Source organism: Schistocerca nitens, chromosome 9 (genome assembly GCF_023898315.1).
Source record: "Schistocerca nitens isolate TAMUIC-IGC-003100 chromosome 9, iqSchNite1.1, whole genome shotgun sequence".
Lineage (NCBI taxonomy): Eukaryota > Metazoa > Arthropoda > Insecta > Orthoptera > Acrididae > Schistocerca > Schistocerca nitens.
This window is the reverse complement of record NC_064622.1, coordinates 437,619,044-437,640,581: the sequence shown is the minus strand read 5'-3', so window position 1 is coordinate 437,640,581 and position 21,538 is coordinate 437,619,044. Positions and strand designations below refer to the sequence as shown.

Genomic DNA, 21,538 nt, shown 5'->3' with positions numbered 1-21,538 from the left:
GTCATCTACATCTTTTGTCTCCAACCTGGTCTACTTAGAAAGGGCTTTGTAATAGCCTGTCATCTACATCTTTTGTCTCCGACCTAGCTGTAGTGAATGGTGCCTTAGAAGAGTTGGCCGATCTATCCCTACAGCTTCAAAGATCAAGTGTAAAACTTGTTCAAGATCACATTGACATTACACTTTTAATAAAAGTGTTTGAAAGTCGGGTTGATGCAATGGGACAACATGCAAATGTAGCTAACATTGCACTGGAAAATATGAACTTTCAATGTGTCGAACTTTCAGAAAGAACAAATATTTCTAAGATTTTTGATAAACAGTTTTATCGCAGCTTGGCAATTAATTTGTCATCCAGGCTGTTATCAAGAGTGAATGCATCTGAAAGATACGATGTTATGAATGACATGAAGGTCATTCACCCCGAATTATGGCCTAAAAACGTATCAATCACTTACAGAGAAAATGAGATTTTTCGAATGTGTGAAAGATTTAAGATTTATAGCCCTCGTGAAATAATAAAGGACTTCAGGGAGTACAAACAGGCTCTGAAACCAGTACTAAGCTGAGAAACGCCAACTATTCTTGTACAGCCACCAATGTTCAAAAAATTCTTATCAGTAATAAACAACATTGCAGTGTCGAGTGCGGAGTGTGAACGTGGCTTTTCTGCAATGAACTTAATTATGGCACCACTAAGATCTTCACTCTACATCAGCAATGTTTGTAGTTTACTACGCATCAGACTTCTGGGACCACCTGTAGCTAGATATGAACCTGGGCGTCATGTTAAGTCTTGGCTGGCTAAGGGGTATCATTCTGCACTTGCTGCACAGTCAAAAGCACGAAGTGATAAAGTGTATAATGAAGACAATATTGTATTATGGAAACGTTTTTCTTAATCCATCTCAAACTGTTTGTGATTGTGTTTGAAATAATTTCGCAATTCTTACTTTTCCTTCCTTTGTTTGAGCCACTGAATATGAAATAATTTAAAACTATGAGCTCAGTTAAAATTCAATACGTCCTAAAAAGGTTCTTTTTAACAATAAATATACGATGTATATTCTGTATGAATTGACTGGTCATATGCCACTGACTCTTGTCAGAATAACAGATGTTTGTCATTTTAAGTTAATAAAATTTAAATGGAACTATTTAAACAAAGTTGTAGACTCTTAGGTCAAAGGTTTATGTTGCATGTTGACAGGACTTGTTATTTTATCGCGACCGCTACGGTCGCAGGTTCGAATCCTGCCTCGGGCATGGATGTGTGTGTTGTCCTTAGGTTAGTTAGGTTTAAGTAGTTCTAAGTTCTAGGGGACTTATGACCTCAGCAGTTGAGTCCCATAGTGCTCAGAGCCATTTGTTATTTTATGAGTGAAGGGAAATTAAATTCATATTTCAGACTACAAAATTGTAATCTCAAAATTAGCACTGAATATGATTTATTATTAATGTGATATTCTTGTTTGGAATCATTTGTAATTTTATCATAAATGAGTTAACAGGTCGATGCTCAATCCGACCGATTCAGTTTATTGGTCATTAGCATTAAAAAAATTTTAACAGAGCTATAGTGGAACTCAAGAAGCTTGACTGAAATGGTCGACTTCACTGTGATGCTGATTTTAATATAAGTGCATGTTTATTTTTTAATAGTTCTCTCCCAATGCCAAACGCACTGATTACACTTCCTACAAGATGTATTCTACGTGTAAGACTTTTTTCGGTCAGATTACAGCAAATGTGTTAACATTTATGATAACAGATCCCTTTTGATTGTTAGTGCTTTAATAAATAAATATTCAGTTTGCAGTGGCTACTTATGAAATATGTTTTTCTCAGTTAAAAGACAGTATGGGATTATAGCAAAGAACAAATCTGTCGTCTCTATGACGTGTTTATCATTTTCTGATTATTATAACTTAATGTATAGTGTCACAGAATTTCTCAGTTTAATGGTTATTTCTGAATAAAATTGGTCATTTTTATCATATCTCTCTTTAATTGCTGTTGCTAACAACAAAATCCCACGATCCTTGAATTTTCATAATTGTTTTCCAGCAATTAACTTCCATATATACAGGGTGCGTAAAAAAATGTATAGACACTTTGAACAGTCATAGACAATTTATTTCCCGTTCTACAAGGTTAAATATCTATGAGAAAGGAATGTTATGTTTCTTCAACAGGTGGCTGCAGTGTCAAGGAAGTAACTGCAACATGGGGACGTTGCGTTTGAGCTTTGAAGCGCGGAAGCAGATAATTAAGTGGTACTGGAAGTTTGAGAACATAGCTGCGGTTCGAAGACAGTGGAGAAGTGAGTATGGTACAGAACCACCTTCAAGGTTAACAATTACACGTCTACGAGACAAATTCGAAATTCATGGAACAGTATGAAGAAAGGCAAGTTTCGTGTGTACATTCCAAGGCTGGTGCAACAGCTAAGTGACGACGATCCAGATTGAAAGTTAGAATTTTGTGAACGGGTTGAGGAGATGGTGGGACGTGAACCGGGATTTATGGGTAGCATAATTTGGTCCGATGAAGCCCAATTCAAATTCAATGGAACTGTCAATAGGTATTATTGTATGTACTGGGCTGAAGATAGTCCTCACATTACAATTGAAGAGGCTGTGAATTTGCCTGGTGTAAATGTGTGGTGTGGTTTGTCTGCAAGGGGACTCATTGGGCCTTTCCGCTTTGAAGGTACTGTTACTGGAGAAACGTACCTTTTTCTGGAGAAACGTACCTAACAATGCATGCTAACTCCATATTCCATGCCATTCGTGCATTATACGGTAATGATGAGTTTTATTTCCAACGAGATGGCGCCCCGCCGCACTATCATAGAGACGTACGAGCATACCTGGATCACAATGTGCCAGGCCAGTGGATAGGATGCAGGGGACCAATCGAGTTTCCTGCACGCTCTCCAGACCTCACTTCTTCTTGTGGGGCACAGTAAAAGATGAGGTGTACAAACGTAAACCACGTAACCTGGACACACTTTGGAATGAGATTCAGGTGGTGTGCGCAGAAATCTCATTGGACACTTTGGTACAATATACGGAATCAGTGGTGACTCATACTCAGAAATGTATTGTTGCTGAAGGCCACCAGTCTGAACATTAATCACATTTGCAAAGCACATTTATTTTTCCAATTGGACTTTAAGCTTTCTGTAGTGTTAGCAGTTAGCCAACAATACGCACACTACGGTATATTGATAATTTTCACTTATGGACCGTCTGACAGCAACTGAATAAAACACAATTTTAGTGCCAGGCACTATACCGTAGTATTAGGCGCAACTGAGGAGGACAGGACCACAAAAGTTGAAGATGTCAATACGCACACTACTTGGTTGAGGAGGCCGAATGCACGCGTTAACTCACGCAGGCTGGCGTGAGGTCTGAAACAGGATACGTAATGAATGCTATAAAGAAAAGTACGTAGCTGCTGGAATACTTAACTTTAATCCATCATTGTTGTACATCGCTCTTGACGATACAAGTGAGACTCTGTAGATTCATGCAATGTAATGCTAATGGCGCCTTGCTAGGTCGTAGCCATTGACTTAGCTGAAGGCTATTCTAACTGTCTGCTCTGCAAATGAGCGAGGCTTCGTCAGTGTGCATCGCTAGCTAAGTCGTCCGTACAACTGGGGCGAGTGCTAGTCCGTCTCTCGAGACCTGCCGTGTGGTGGCGCTCGGTCTGCGATCACTGCCAGTGGCGACACGCGGGTCCGACATGTACTAATGGACCGCGGCCGATTTAAAGCTACCACCTAGCAAGTGTGGTGTCTGGCGGTGACACCACACTTTCCATTTCTAGAAATTTAACATTGTAGAAAAAAAAATGGTTCAAATGGCTCTGAGCACTATGGGACTCAACTGCTGTGGTCATAAGTCCCCTAGAACTTAGAACTACTTAAACCTAACTAACCTAAGGACATCACACACATCCATGCCCGAGGCAGGATTCGAACCTGCGACCGTAGCAGTCGCACGGTTCCGGATTGCGCGCCTAGAACCGCGAGACCACCGAGGCCGGCTAACATTGTAGAACTGGAAATAAATTTTCTATGACGCATCAAAGTGTGTATACATTTTTTTGACGCACCCTTTATTTGAGTAAATTATTTTTGTGTGAATCTGTGCTATAGACAGAGAAAGCATTTCTTTGGTTATGCTCACTGCGGGATGCAAGATATTTAAATTACATGGCATTTTCCACAACTATTGTTTTCATTTAGAAACAATACCCGATGGTGCGTATTTTATGGTCAAGCATATTGTAACTCAACTGCATTACAGTTTTGTTATAGAAGTAATTTTATTTAAACTAATTTCTGTGGGGTAATAATAGGCTGTGTTCTGTGTTTACAATAATGTACATTAAATAGCGCGGGCAGAACAGAGGTAATGTTTATTGAGCGATTTGGTAGACAGTACTGACATTAGTTGAATACAATATTTTGGCGTCGCGCAACGTCACAACAGCAGTAAGGCCTACATTCCGTATACATTCAGAATTACTTTCCAAATTACAATGCTTAACAAGTATCACTGGCATTTTCAAGCGCGCTTCATGTTTTAGTTTGATTACAGAGAAATAATCAGTAGATGCAGAAAGAAAGAGATGGAACTGACTTTATGAGGTAAGTGCAAAAGGCCTCTCCACACGACACCACCGAGAGGCGATTCTCTGCGCGCCCGAGCATTCAAAGGGCACGGATCAGCATGCCACCACTGGCAACGTGTGCTGCTGTTACTGTGGGCGGTTTTAATGCACACCTTTGGTGCTGCCGCCATTGTTACTCCTATGCTGAAGTTACGTGCCGATTGTTCATATGCGGCGACCCGCTGCTTGGCCCGGTCAGCGGCGCCACGGAGTAGAGTTGTGTCAAGGCCGCCAAAAATTACAAATAACAATAGTGGTTTTTCAGTTCAATTTTTACACGTAGAGTCTCGTGTTAATTAAATGGTGTAGACCTTTCTCTTTGGCTAGTAACATAGAAAGTACTTAATTCTTTTACGAGTGTAAAAGTAAGTCATAGTTATTTTTTATTCCAATAGTTACATTTTACATTTAGAAGCGAATTTATTTATTACCTGTATAAATAAAACTTCTGATTTCTTTTTCACTCACTATCGTCAAAGTTTCAAATGACAAAATCTGATTGAAGAACATTACATATAGTCTTTCCCCATGGCAGTGTAACATGATGCGGGGAGGAGAGGAAGAAGATTACAGCAGCCTCAGGGTGAGGAGGGGGTATGTTTTATCTTTATCTTGCATTATCAACTCTCGCGCGACGCAACAACGATCCGCTGCTATGGTACAAAATGAACACAGAATTCACGTTTCGTGAAGACGTGGAAAATCGAAATTGTACGAGACCCGGATGGAGCAGGTTTATCTTCATCGTCATTAACTGCTAAATGCCTTGTTGATTAATAATGAACACACGTTCATAGAGCAGCAACAAAGCAACTGTTCGAACGTTGCGGCTGGCAGCATTTGAAAACATGATGTCATAGTCACGAAGACTACCGACTTGTGCCAATACGTATGAACTATGAAACAGAACTATGGAGCAAAGTGACACTGGTACGGCGGCAGCAGCTGTTGTGATTATAAGATATTATGGTTTAAAAACCTGAATTTCAGAACAGTATTTTCTAAAAAATGATTTCTCATTGTAAGTCTTATCACAAATCTCTCTCTGTAGCCGGCTGAGGGGGAGGATGGGGGGGGGGGGAGTGGTAGAAGGGGGCGCGTTCTGGCACCTGAAAGTTCAGAAATTAAGCACTGGGCGGCGCACAAGAGTTAGCAAATACAGATCGGGTAAATACACAATCTTACATATATAAATGTATCTCTTAGAAGAATGTTGCTTCTATTAGGTGTAAATACAGAAGGTTAATAATTGATTAGAAATAATAACAGAACTATTATATCTCAAAACAAAATGTACGGCCCGTGACGGCTGTGAAATATTCAATGCCGATTGCAGCGGCCCTGGCGACTTGCACGGAAAGCCAACTGACAGCCGCGACGTAAAGAAAGCAACGCTCTTGCACAATACACGCGACATTTCACTGCACTGACGGCAAATGAACTTCATGGCTACAGTCTCATAAACTTCTTTGACAAGCGGCACTTTGCAGCAAGATAATTTTCCACTATCGCTACAATTGTATTGAAGATTGTGTGGCACTCTCTAAGGTTTTGTAGCAAGTACCCCACCGTGCGACGAAATACCCTTATGCCCGCACTGGCACATTAATGTGACTGGTGTGTCAACATTCTACCCAACTCTTCTGGATTATTGGGCTTCTTAATTATGAATAGGCAGTTCAATAGAGGAGAACACTAAGAAAGCAATGAGTTTTGCCTCGTTATGAATTTGCCTTATAATAAAAAAATAAGTTACTTGTATATACATATTGACATCGGATGATCTTCGCAGTATTACAATATAATATGCGAAATGATTTAACGCCGCAAAACATACGACATAAAAAACTGATAGAATAATAACATACATTTGTTGTGTAAACAGGTTAAATGACGACCAGTTTATGACACAACGTATTCGGTAATTAGTGCATAAACTGAACACTCAAAGACCCTGCTACTGGTTTCCTTTCCTACAGGACATGATTGTGATTACAAACTACATCAAATATAGACGCTCATCGGCGTGCTTTTGTTTTTCATCGATTTTTCCCACAGGGCTACCATCATGCAATAATTATTATTAGTAGTTGTTATTACGAAACCATATCGGAAATTTCATCGTTAAAATCGACGTTAGTCATAAAACACTATAGAGCAATCCCGTATAATCTGCATATGTTTTTCTCTAAATATGATTAATTTCCGATTACCACTCGAATGGCGCAGTTCCGCATACAGTAGTCGGTTGGCAATGCCATCGTACATTCCGGCTAAACATAAAGTTACAAGGCGTCTGCTGTAGTCGCTCTTGTTTCGGAAGATAAAAAGATGGTGAGTATACGATAATAAATGGTGCATGAATCGTGTGTTAACTAACTTCATTGTAGAATTTGAATTTTCGGCATGTTCTGTGTCAGCCAATCTTCGCAGGTGTTGTAATATTCCTTTCCCCACCATCCGTCCATACAATGCCTAATACAACGTTTTTCTTTGTACGACGTACTACTAAATCAAGATCTTACGCGGTGTGGATTCAAACAATAAACACACTTGTGTTTCACTTTCCCGAAACAGATTGGGGGGGGGGGGGCTTCGACATTTGAAATTTTTACAAAAATGTTCTTAAGATTTGGGGGGGGGGGGTCTTTGAAGTTAGTTGGAGAAAGTAGAGCCATTGGCAGTTGAAGTTTTTACAAAATTGTTCTTAAGTTCTATTATACGTCCAGTAATATTGTAAGCAAAACGTGCTTCCGTCAGTGGTTCAGTAACATTTTTTTACTCAACGAGTTGATGATTGCCTCTTCCGGGAACTTTCGAGTGTTTGCAAATAGCACAGTTAGCCCATTCACATAGTGCTTGCTGTAACCATATTGCAGGACTAATAATATGACAGTAACTTTGAAACCCTCACAAACTTCTGATTGGTCCAACTTACTGATATCATTGCCCATGGGGCAGTAAACCGTAATCTTCCTTTCTTTTTTCTTACCACTGTTTTGCATAGTCTGCTTCTATCAGTATGTCTCATATTTCGATTATGTTTGTTTGTTTTATATTTGTTGCATACACTGCAGGAACAGAAGGAACCTGGTGACAATTGTGTAAAAGTACTGCTTTAATGTTTTTCTTCAAAGCATTGATCAGGACTGTGCATTCATAATCTGTGCCTTTGCAGTAAGTGAACTCACTTTGCATTTTAAAGAACTGATCTAATTCTGCAGTTCATTGCGAAATGTGGATACTCTGTTGGAGTCGTGTTGATACTTTCATTGTTTCAAATGTCGTGCCAGAAGTTCTGCCATGTTTTTAGAAAATTCAAAGCCTGTGGTGAGCTAATTGATCTCCACTTGTGACAGGAGGGATATATGCTTATAGAGAAGTTACGTTCATCTAAATTTAAGGATTCATTATAGCTCACAGAAATCATTTCTGGTAGTTTAGGATCTTTGTAATGAGGTACATCGTGAATTAATGAGCTTATATTATGATGTTAACACTTTTGGATTAAAGGAGACCACACACTGAAAAGAATAATTGTTGAATTGTTAACAGGCGCACACACACACAAAGAAAAAAATTGCTACATTTCAGTGTAATCTTTTTTTGATCTACAGTTCAAATACAGACGAAACACTCACACGCACTTATACACATGCATATACATGGCATACATATGCCTATGCCCCTATGTAATGCCAACTAGATGGAAAATGCTGCATTTTTTCAGGTGGTGGGCCTTGGGTGGTATTGTGTTGAGGTGGATAGGGTGGGAGAGAGGTTTGGGAGGTGAGGGGCAGCTGGTTTGCCCACTTGTAATGATGTTGGGGGAGTGAATTTGGGAGGTGGTGACAGGACAGAGGAGAGGGAAACTTTTGGGTTGAGGGTGTGGGGACATGGGTCGCCAGAGATTGAGGCCAGCATGATTGCAGGAGTGATCCTTGCGACACATCCTTCACTCCATAGTTGTTCTGCCCTCTGTCTCTGATAACCCACATCCTCCACCCGAAAGTTTCCCCTTCCTCCGTCCTCTCACTCCCTCCCAACTTTATGTCCTAACATAATCTTCAGCATGTCCCACTCCCCACTGGCTCTGACAATAGTGCATCTTATGTGTAGCCGATGCTCCTGCCATCCCTCCCTCCCTCATTCTGAGCTGGCATAGTGGCTGCCTCCTGCCGAGCCGCTAGCCATTCAACCCAGCCCTCTCCTTGCCTCTCGCTTCCCTCTCCCTTTACTCGCCATACCTGACAAACTGCACCACAGTGCCAAAACGCAGTTTTATGCGCCCAGCTGGCGGCACTTGGGGGTGCAGGTGCATTGTTAATGACTCAACGCTTTTACTTTTCAGTGATTAGTCACCTTTAATGCAAAAGTATTTACATTCTATCAGAACTTTACTACAGAATTATATTGAGGTGTAAGCTTTTTGTTTTTTCATCATGCAAACTCCTTTCTTTCTAAAGAAACTATGAGGCAGTAACAGTCATCATTGACAGTCCAAATGGCAAATGACATCCTTTTCTGTTCATCCACATGATGTGAGTGGTGAGACGTGTAGTGTAACATGTTTGTGCTGTGCATTTTTTGTCATAGACCTTTCCTTACAGCCAAAAGTATAAGAAATGTGCCTTTTTCATAGAAGACATAATTGAAAACTTCCTTGAAGCAAATTCCACTTCACCACAAATACGGCAGAAGTTATCTACAGTATTGACTTTGTAAAAGACTGTTAATAGTAAATTGCCGGCTGGAAGAATATCACAACAAAATAAATGTGAGAGTACTTCAAAAAGTGTCAAAACATTAACAGTGTATTATATCAATTCTTAAGAATGAAAGGTTCTTATTTCATCACAACACTACTGAGGCAGAGAACCTAATGTAAATTGTGTTAATTCAGCAGAAGTGAGCAGTAGATAGCTGTACATATTACAGGAGCCTCTCTTAAGATCTTAGTATTTGTACACGCATTTCACTATACATTTACTCCTTAACAGTTTTTATTGCTGATAAAAAAGTTAGTTTGCAGTGAGTTACATATTCACAGTACAAGACATAGAAATAATTTTCGTGTACACTTTACCTCCTATTCTAGGGTTCAGATAGGAGTTATGTACTGTGAAGGGAAGATATTCGATAACAGTTTTAGTATCATGAAACCGTAAATTGGGAATCCATACTAACTGAAAAGAAAATTAAAAATGTACATCTGATTAGCTGTTGTTTCTACAAATTACCTGAATATTTAGACTCAGGAGATTTACCTATACAGCAAGTAGGAATGTTCATCATGAAGCTGCATCACAAGTACTGATGTACTGTGAATATGTCTCAGTATTTAGTGATGTGGATGAATATTTTCCTTGAAAAATAAAATTATCAAATAAACATTAATCTAATAATAGCATATTAACAGCAGCTCTTTAGTGGAAGTGAGGAGTTAGTAGCTTTTTTCAAAGTAGTGGCTTTCTTTTGAATTTACTTGATTAAATTGATCTGTTATAAATACGAGTAGTATGAAATGGTGTATTGATAGTTTGCTGTTAATGTATATCTTGACTTCATTCCACATCCCTGAAAGTTATTCTTGATAGGATCTACAGGACACAATGAATCCACACTGTGAGTACCTTTTCACACTAATGGTACATGTGATTACTTAAAAAAAAATGTTAAAATTTTATCAAAACCCATCTACACAATTTCTTTGAAGCATACATTGGTAATGTTAGTCATGAATGACAGTGAGATATGAGGTAGCAGAGTAGAGCAGGTAGTGATGACCTAATGATCTGAGTTTCTTTTAGTTGTGGGGGAAGGAAATATTAATTTCTAGTGTGATGATAGCCTAGAATTACTATAGGTTAAGATGTAAGCAAACCACACTGTCAGGGAAAATAAATTCTTTGCTGTGGTAAATAGGCATGAACATATAGGAAATGAGTTAACACAGCACATGCCATTAATAATCTTTAAAGGCACAATTATAGAAATTCATATTTTCAGCTGCTTCACACTGCTCATAGCAAGTAAATTTATCACCTATCAACCTAACATAGACTTCAGACCACATTGCAGATGAGTCTGTGACAACAAACAAGATTTCATATTCACATCCATTGGCTTCATTAGCCTATAACCCCAATCTAGCTTCTACCTCAGGCCACACAACAGTATATATCAGATGACACTGTTAATAAATTAAGGGGAGGCAGAATTGGTGGCAAGTATTAGATTTGTGCATAAGTTCATAGGATTTTTGTTTTGCATGTTGATATTCAGGTATTTTGGAGGCTATAAGCTTATCAGTTGTCATTTTTTATGTGCAGTTCACTTTTGCTGTTTGAGTTTAATTGTTGTCATTTGGAAACAGTGCATGGAGCTGTGGACACTAGAAAATGGCGTGCCAGGTGGAGAAATCAGAAAATTTTTGATAAATTCTTCTGACTGATTTCCGTAGAGTGGTGACCCCAGTGGAGGCATTCAGAAACATTTATGCCCTGTGTGGGGATAATACCACTGGATGGAGCACAGCAAGAAAATGGTTTTCTCATTTTAAGGAGGATTGTTTTGACATTAGTGACATTCAGGAAGACCTTCGGGGGTTCGATGAAGATTGTGTAAACACTGTAATCCACAATGATCCACATCAGTATACTTGACAACTGGCAGATGTTATGAACTGTGATAATGGTGATCATTGCAGCATTGTGCAACATTTATATGCACTGGGGAAGGTTCAGAAATTGAGTGTATAGGTACAGCATGAGCCAAAATCACAAAAATCGGGGGTGACCATATATGCATCCCTGCTTGCATATCATCAATTGGCTCTTGAACAGCACGGATCACTCCTATCCTGTATTGTTAGTGGTGCTGAGAACCAGTGTCTTTATGCTAATGTGAAGAAAAGAAAGCAGTGTTTGAGCCCAAACAAAGCAGTAACTTCCTGTACAAAAACCTGCGCACACCCACGAAAGATAAGGTTATGCATCGGGTGGAACAGTACTGGGAGTTGCTTTCCTCAGGTGTGACCATCGTTGCTGACATTTATTGTCAACAACTGAGATGTCTTGCTTATGCAGTTCAAGAACAACGACCAGGAAGACTGTGTGAAGTGATGATATTCCATGATAATGCCTGCCTGCATTCTGCTAGACTGACAAAAAACATTATACAGGAGTTGGGGTGGAAGGCATTCTGCACACACCTTATTCACCTGATCTTGCACCCTCAGATTTTCAGCTTTTCCACTGTCGATTGAACTGTCTTCAGGGAACTGTCTTTAGGGCACTTCCTTTCCAGGTGAAAATGCTCTCCAAACATGGCTTGACAAGCTGTTTGCCTCAGAACCATGTAATTTCTATAGTCACACTATCGAAATGTTACTGCAGTATTGGCAGACTATTATCGATAGTGAAGGAGAATATATTATAGATGATTAAATCTCTATTATGTGTATATGCTGTGTTTATTAAACTTATGGAAAAAATGCTACGAATTTATGCACCAACCCAATAATTACCTTTTAGGGGGAAGTATTCTGAGGTTCACTGGTAGACATGTTTTTTCTGCTCTTGCCAGACTACAGTTCTCTCCACCAATAAGAAAGAATCAATTCTCTCACTAGAACAATGTCATGAAATTGCATCTGAAACTGAACTGTGAATTTCATATGTAAATTGTCAGTACATGGAAGGGTCTCATTGCCACAGGGAACAGATATAACAAAAAAATCAGTCTCCCAGAGAAAAGTAAGAGGAAAATGTTATATAAGGAAAATTTTTGGTGTAGGTGAAATTCGGATGAAAAGGAAACCTCAAAAAATTGAAAATTCTATTACTTTTAGGAAGAGGCTATTAAAGTCTTAGTCACATTTTCAGATTAAATTCTGACAAATTGGCCAAATGAATCCTCCATATTCATACTTGAATGAAAGTTAATAATAGTTGAGTGCTTGAAAGTTGAGGTGCTGTTGTCAAGAAACTTCACTTTGCAGATAAGTGGAAGCCACAGATCCTGGATAAAAAAAGGAAAGAGAAACTTCATTTAGAAGATGACAAGATTTTGTGACAAGAAGGAGAAGAAGAAGAAAGCCAACCCATCAGCTAAATAAGTTCAGTTGCAAACAATTTTTTTAAATATGCCTATTAGCAGTAGGGGGCTTGCTTGGAATTTCACCTCATAAGGTAAATACTGGCCAGCCTTTCAGGTTCCCAGCAATTTCAGTTTTTTCAAGTAAATTTTCCGTTTGATACAGCAGAATAATTAATAACTCTCTCAAAATGTATTCAAGCAGACAAGTATTGTGCACATATTGATAACAGAGGCATCAAATAAAGCAAATGTGAAAGGAGGAAGTGAAGCAAGGGCCTCCACAACACATGAGCAATTCATCATGGTAAATGGTAACAAGAGAATTTTTACAATATTGGGGAACTGAAGGTAAAGAGTAGTAGGACTGCAATAATTTGTTACATTCTGTTGTATTATGATTATTACAGTGGTTTCTATAAGGTAAAAATTAACCAGTTCATAGTTTTATTATTATCACCTGACAATCCATGAGATGACATAGAAGCTCACAATGAGAATACACTTAATTTTATCTCATGATAATGGTTTTATGAGAGTTGTTTTTTTTTATGTAATGATAATGCTGAAAGTAGTGGGAAATTTGTGTTTCTACTTAGTCTCTTGCACCAAGTGTCTAGCTGATTGTGATGCTACTCATTAAAGGAATAAATCATTTAAATCACTTTCTAGTGTTTAGCTGCACAAACTACTTGGAGAGTCCCAATATCCATTCTGTGGAAATGAGTGAGAAATCTTCCGTGATGTAGAATGTGATCACAATATAGGTTGGCAAATTCTGAGCATGTTTTCAGATTGTCTCTGAGAAGTATTGTACATATTATGTTGATGTATATTCAGTGTTTGATGTTGGAATTGCATCTGAAATACCATATGCTAGAGTAACCCTAATTGGAACTATCCATTTATTCATGCAGAGTGTGACAGCAGTAATCAACAGACATGGAGATGCATTCAAAATGTAGAAAAGCTACAAGTTCAGATGTGCTCTACCCTGAATTTCTTATGCACAGTGGAGCCAGAACGCAAAATTGGCTAGTTCACATTTTTCGTGAAATTCTTTACACAGGAAAATTACTAGAAAAATTAAGAGAGGAAAAGAAGGAACAGCTGCAGAGGACTTTCACACAGTACCTCTACTTAACTATGCTTACAGCCTCCTGGAAATAATAATGTTAAACCAAATACAAGACCAAATTAATTCTCTGATCATTTGAACAAGCTGGATTTAGACCTCTTAGAAGCTGCTGTAGGTAAGTGCTCTCCTTGACAGCGTGTACAAAAAATGTCTACCAGAAAAAACTCAAGTATAGGGTAGATTTTGTTGATCTATCACCAGCTTTTGATACTGTGTGGCACTAGGATCTAATACTGACATTTCTGAAAACAACACAATGTAAAACTCTTACGAAATATCCTAAGCAACATGCTGGGCAATCAGTGGTTTAAAGTACACCAAGGTGGAAAGAACAACAGATTGCATGTACGCATGATGGCTTGGCTCAGGGCTCCATTCCAGCTCCTGTGTTGTTCAGTCTCTACACAAGTGATCTAATGAACTTGGTCAGCTGGAAGTTCCCATATGCAGATGACCTCCCTATTTCACATCAGAGCCAATATCTTTCTTAACACGAAGAATAGCTACCCAAGAGTATCAATAAACTATACAAATGTTTCTAAAACAGAAGTGTCTTTTTCATCTTTCCAGTTAATCTCAGCAGGAAACAAACTTCATTATTGTGTATTCCTCAAATTGTTTAAGTGTATAGTTAAACACACTTCGTCAGTTCCAAGTGCACCACATCAATTTAACAGTTAGCCATGAAAATTAAAAGATTAAATGTGATGTAAAACACTTTAATATGAAGTAGAATTCTAGCTATAAAATGAAAGACTATTAAATGTGATGCAAAACTTAAGAATTGTAGAATTTTCAGTGTCTATTTTAATATTTGTTCAGTAAAGACAAAAATAAATAAACTACATGTCTAGCATCAGCAATCATCAGTCCATGGACTGCCCTCTTGGTATAGTCAAATACAATAAGCCAGAATACCTTGGCGTCACGTTGACAGAATGCTGACATTATAATTACCTTTCCAACACAGCCAAGAAATTACAAGCATGAGAGCACCTGGTGTGAAAGCTGGCAGATAAAACATGGGGAGCAAAAACATAAGTCCTCCATGGAGCATCCCGTGTGTTGGTATACTCTGCATCAGAATGTTACACATCATTTTGGTTTCACACAGCTTGTCTAAAGAAAGTTAAGTTCATTTCAATGCAACTACAGGAGTTTGCCAAAATATGGAAACTACTGGAGAAACATATGCCTGAACATAAGTGCAGATGGTAGCCCTTACTGCATGTTGCGCTGTTGTATTTGATCACAGATGGCACCTGGCCAATATCCTTAATACATTCTAAGTGTCAGTTGTAGTCAAAACGGCGTTCTGCATAGTTGTGAGTGCATTATGTCAGTGCTAAGTGAATCAAAACATGGGCAAATTATTGGTGCTCATATGGTGTCTGCTTCTGTAATCAAGGTAGCCAAAGTGTTAGTTGTTTCAAGAGGCAACATATTGAAGAATTATGCTGCATGCAGGGAAAGCAGAAAAATGTAATCCACTAAGTCACAATGTGGACAAAAGTGTGTATTGAGTGACCATGATCATGATGGATACTCATTGAAGAGGATTGTGATGAAAATACGAGGACAACAACTACAAAAGTCACTGCAGAACTGAATGCCACATTTGTGAACCTTCTCAGCATCAAAACATGAAGGGAGCTCGATAAGCTGGGAATTGCAGGGTGAGCTGGAATTCCAAAACCAGCTACAGGAAATTGGTGCCAGAGCCATAAATCCTGGGCTATGGAGCAGTGAAACTCAGGGGAATGTCATTTGGCTGGATGAGTCTTGATTAGCACTGTTTCCAACTTTGACTGAGCTTACCTGCCAAGAACGAAACATGTTGGACGCTCGAAGATGATTTGGGCAGTCATATTGTGGTATTCCATTGTCCCCATGGTTATTCAAGGGCACATTACTGTGAATGATTATGTAACCATTCCGATTGGTCAAGTACATCCCATGTACAATGTTTGATGCCCAATGGTGATACTGTGTTCCAAGATGACAGGGCCCCTGTTGCGTCCCACCCACCCCCTTCCCCACCCCAGGGGCCCACAGCTCTTTTGTGGTTATGTTTGTGACGTGCACAGGCCCTGAGCTATTGCAGCTTTCTTCTCTCCCAGGCTACATTCCCTTCCCCATAACCGCTCCTACCCGTTTCTAGCTCCTCCTCCTCCTCCTCCTCCTGCCCCGGCCCGCTTTTCCCCCTATTTTTCTGGTTCCCGTTGGGGGTTGACCTCTCGTTCTAAATTATTCCCATAGTGTGAACCAATTAGGGAAGAACTACCTCTGCCAGCCGTGGTGGCCGAGCGGTGCCAGGCACATCAGTCCGGAACAGCGCGACTGCTACGGTCGCAGGTTTGAATCCTACCTCGGGCATGGATGTGTGTGATGTCCTTAGGTTAGTTAGGTTTAAGTAGTTTTAAGTTCTAGGGGACTGATGACCTCAGATGTTAAGTCCCATAGTGCTCAGAGCCATTTGAGCCATTTATAGCTACCTCTGCGGTCTCTCTGGCATTGGTTCCTCTCCTCCCCTCACCCCTCCTGTAGGTGCCACCCCCCCTCGCTCTCTAGGTCACGAGCACTTGTAGCCAGTCCGTGTGGTAGGACTTTTATGTACCCGTCTGGCTCAGCACTCTGACAACATAGGGATCGGAGTTGTGGTAACTGAGCTGCCACCACCTCATGTATGCCTAGGAGCGGTTGGTCATGATTCTGGGCCATTGGAAATCCTGGCAACAACCGCGATGCCAGGGGCCCTTGCCACAGCTGGGAGGCACCCACAGGGTGAGGCCCTGAACAGGGTGGGTTGTAGCAGAGCAAGTGCTCTGCACCTGAAGCATGCAAAACTGCGTACTTCTGGCCACTGTTGCTTCAGAGACACTGTTCTCTCTGTGCTTCTACTTTTTCTTCTTCGGTCTTCCTTACTGTGGCCAGCCGCTGGGAGGGGGCCAGCTCGTTGGCTTGGGGTGAAAGCCTTTTCCCTTACTTGGTTTTTTCCTGGACAGAAAGAAAGACGTTTGCCTCTACCATATCACTCTTTTTTCTTGAACATATCAAAGATAAATTTGGTGAAGCTGTGTCACTTATGCATTTTGGCTCCCTACCAATTAGAACCTCTTCTACTAGTCAGTCAGCAGCTTCCCTTTGTGCTTATGAGTGAGCATCGCTCCTCACCTATCCTTAAATGTGATCCAAGGTATTTTCCTCCATAGGGACCTCCTCCTTCAATCTAACAAGGAACTCAGGATCTATCTGGCATGGTGCCACTTTCATTTCGTCTGGCGATTCCAGAGAGGTCCTAAGGACAATTGTACTGATACTGATGCTTTCATCCTGGCTTTTGAGGGGATACCCTTATGGAAAAAGTCAAAGTAATGGTTTACTGTTACGACGTTAAGTCCTATATTCGCTGTTTCCAATGTCTTCGTTTTATTCACGTCTTCGCAGTGTGAGATGAACCCTGTTTGTGGTGACTGGGGCCACCCTCTCCATGTGGGGAGTTCTTGCACTCCACCACCCCAGTGTGTGAGCTGTTCTGGCCCAAATTCTCCTCGCCCGCCAGATTGCCCAATTTATAAAAAGGAAAGAAAGATTCAGGAACTCAGAACTCTCGACCATCTACCTTAATCTGGAGACCTGATAGAAATTCGACCATCTCCAGCTAGTATCTTTAACGTCTACCTTTGCTTCTGTTGTATTCTTTCCTCCTCCTCCTTCCTTTTTACCTTTGTCTTGTTCCCCTTCCCTTTCCTTCTCCTGCGAGGTTCCCATAGGCGCCCCCCCCCCCCCCATCCCATTCCCCCAATCTCGTGGACCACTCCTCTTCCTTTGTTGGAAACAAAAGCCCTCTTCTCTGGTACCTGACAAAGATGGGGTTCTCTTTAGCCCCCCCCCCCCCTTCCTGGTGTCTCTGTGTCAAAGAGCCTGTTACTTCAAGTTTGTGAGCTTCAAGGCCACTTGTTCCCTTGTGAGTCCCGAGTCCCGATATTGCTGCAACTTGCTCTCTTCCTGACCACATCATCTCTCACCCTCTAAAGGGGAAGAGGAAGATGCGTACATCTCGGGATAAAGCATCCCAGGTGGTGTTGCATCCTCCCTCTTATTCAGGGTCCAACCTTATGTTCATGAATGTCACTTCATACTGACCGGTGACAGACACCGGCTTGGCACAGTGACCGATTCTGCCCTGTCTGATGTCTATCCGGCCTCTTGTACTACTGTCCTTCAGTGGAACTGTTGTGATTATTATTGTCACCTTCCGAAATTGCAGGCTCTTCTTTCTCTCTACTCTGTAGTTTGTGTTGTATTGCACAGGGTGTATACAACCCGGGAATTTTTTCATCGTGGAGAAAACCAGGAGAACCCCGGGAATTTTTTAGAATTCTGGGAATTTTTTGTGTTAGTTTTCAGTTAAATTTTTGTAGTTTGGGCTGATTTTTGTAGTTTTGACTGATAAGAAACAATACTCTAACAAAGGATGTTACTGTATCCCGCTACCACAGAATAATACTGCAGCAATAAAACATGAACGAGAGATGAACAATGAAAATAAAACTTAAGTTGTAAAGGAAATACTCCATATACAACAAAAAACACACTGATCATACAAGCGTGTGCGAGCAGCAAAATGTTTCAAAGGCTTTAGCAAGACTATACAATGCTTCATAACAACAAATTGCCCCCGATGACCGTGACGTCACAACTTTTTATATTATATTTGTGTGAGCAGTTATGAGTGGGCTCATGCGCATGCGCAGTTGAGTCACGCATGTGTAGTACCTTCTCCCACTTCTGGATACAGAAGTGTGGTTGTTAGCTGTATAAGCAGTAGCAGCGAGCAGCAAGATGCTACCCAGAAAAATTTTACTGGCATGCACAAGCTGCCAGATTCACGTGGGGCAAACTGGGGTATCTGTTCCCGGGAGAGGGGTTACCAAATTCATATTCTTGAGGAAAAAAGCGCCTAGTATCCAGCGCATGTTGGTCTGTCGATTATTCGTATGATTTTGAAACGCATCCCTGTTGGTTTTTGGAGTCTTGGAGTATCCTCTGATGTCTTGTTTCTTTTATGACAATGTAAGATCTTTTAATGTTTTTCATGTACGAACATACGGGCAGCCTACACCATCGTAGCTGCGCAAGAGCGGTGATGCCTGTTATCTGGCACTCTCTGGCAGCTGCTGAAAGGAACCTATTTCTAACAGGTTGCGGGAAAATATTGCGAATGGTGGTTTGAAAAGCATTACTTTCAAAGTAAATTTCCTTTTACGGAAGTTGAACTATGTGCAAGAATGTATGATGAATTTCTTAAATCACAGAGCATTTGACTCTCATTTAAAAATCAACTCTTTGATGACGAGCCATTTAGAAGAATTTTGAGCCCAGAAGATCAGACATTTATGTCATTATTCAAACTGTTACTGACACATTTGTGTGAGATATGTTGAAGTGTTAACACGCGCAAAGAAGTTCAACATTATATGTGAAAGGTTTAGCTTCTCTTGCAGCTTATTAACTTTAGAGACCAACATTATATGTGAAAGCTTTGATTTTCTTGTAGCAACACTGTGTATATTAATTTAAACCATTAACTTTTCCTGCTTTGTGTACTCGCGCTACATAACAGTGATGTTGCTATTGGCTGACTACATCATGTGTCCTATGCTCTGAATATCCGCTGTCATCGGCTGGCGAGATCACGTGGCATGAGCTATGACTGGCTTACAAAAGCGAATCACAATCTCGATTTCAATACTTCGGAAAGTAACATGCGGTGTTTGGTGGAATTCGAATTTATACTTTTGTAATACGAAAATATGCAGCGTACGTGTTGCTGCATATTGGAGATCTTTCCATTATGTATTTTTTTCCCCTGTGTTTCATTTCCTAAGTGCCGGGAGATTCTACACCCGTGTATAAAACCATAAACATTCAAAGGATTGATAAGTTTTACAGTTTCAAGGGAAAATGTACTGTCACTTAACACAGAAAAAGTGTGTTTTCACCTGGGAGAACATGTGGTTTTAACCAGTTACTGGTACCCGGAAACTTTTTATTCTTTTCCATGTATACCCCCTTCCCCCTTCCTTCTCCTTGGTGATTTTAATGCTCGTAACCTTCTGTGAGTTAGTACTGTGACCACTGACAGTTCTAGATCTCTGCCACCTTAACACTGGAGCCCCCACACACTTTAGTATGGCACACACCACTTTCTTGGCCATTGATATTTCCATCTGTAACCCTGGATTCCTCCCTTCTGTCCAGCGGGGAGCTCTACATCTGCATCACTGAAGAAGATGGCACAGTGGTTAGCATGCTGAACTGCCATTCAGGAGGATGACAGTTCAAACCCACGTCCAACCATCCAGATTTAGGTTTTCCGTGATTTCCTTGCTTTACCCACAACATTGTCAATGTGATTGTTCCAAATTAAATTATTTGTAATTGTAATCCCTAGATATTTTGTTGAATTTGTAGCCTTTAGATTTGTGTGATATACCATGTAACTGAAATTTAGCAGATTTCTTTTAGCACTCGTGTGGATGACTTCACACTTTTCGTGATTTAGAATCAGTTGTCAATTTTCATACCATACAGTATCTTCTGTCAATTATTTTGCAATTTGTTTTGATCATCTGATGACTTTATAAGATGTAAATGACAGCATTGTGTGAAAACTGTGCGAGAGTGCTACTCAGATTCTCTCTTAAATCATTTTGTGTAGATCAGAAACAGTAGGTGGCCTGTTACTTTCTTGGGCAATGCCAGATATTACTTCTATTTTATTCAATGATTTTCCATTAGTTACTGTGAACTGTTACCTTTCTGACAAGAATTCTCTAATCCTCTCGCATCTAAGACGCACAATTTGATTAGAAATTGCTTGTGAGATACAGTGTCAAAAGCCATCTGGAAATTTAAAAATATGATATAAATTTGACATTCTCTGTTAGTAGCACTGATTACTTCATGAGAATGAAGAGCTAATTCTGTTTCGCAAGAACAGTATTTTTTTAATCTGTGTTGGCGGTTTGTCAATAAATCATTTTCTTTGAGATAACTCATAATATTCAGGCACAATGTTTGTTCAAAATCTTACTGCAAATTAATATTTGCGATATGGGTGTGTAATTCAGCAGATGAATCTTATTTCCTTTCTTGGGAATTGGTGTGATATGTACAAGTTTGCTGTCTTTACCTACGGATTTTTCAACGAGTGATTGGTTGTATATGATTGCTAAATATGGAGCTATTGTGTCAGCCTGCTCTGAGAGGAACCTGACTGGTATACAATCAGGACCAGTGGCCTTGCCTTTATTAAGTGATTTAAGCTGCTTTGCTACAATGGGGATATCTACTTCGGAGTTACTCAAGTTGGCAATTGTTCTTCATTCGAATTCTAGTATTTTTACTTTGTCTTCTTTGCAAAGGAATTTCGAGGAATAACTCTTCTTATTGTTATTGCACAGTAAAGGTATTGATTGTATCTTTCTACTGGTCTGCTTTACATATGATCAAAATCCCGTAGGATTTTCTGCCAGATTTCAAGACAGAGTTTCATTGTGGAAAATATTAAAAGCATATCACTTTGACGTTCACACTGCATTTCGAGCT

The 21,538-nt window shown here is 40.0% G+C and overlaps 1 protein-coding gene across 2 annotated transcripts in view; it reads left to right on the top strand.

The window, feature by feature from the left end:
• Positions 1-6,888: 6,888 nt before the first annotated feature.
• Positions 6,889-21,538, top strand: part of LOC126203740 (uncharacterized) — an 82,187-nt gene continuing 67,537 nt past the window's right edge. The window contains exon 1 of one of the 2 annotated variants that reach the window (XM_049938108.1): positions 6,889-7,023. In XM_049938108.1, coding sequence (XP_049794065.1) covers positions 7,021-7,023 — 3 coding nt within the window. In that variant the 5' untranslated portion in view covers positions 6,889-7,020. The remainder of the gene's footprint in view (positions 7,024-21,538) is intronic. The other variant, XM_049938107.1, reaches the window with a different exon arrangement.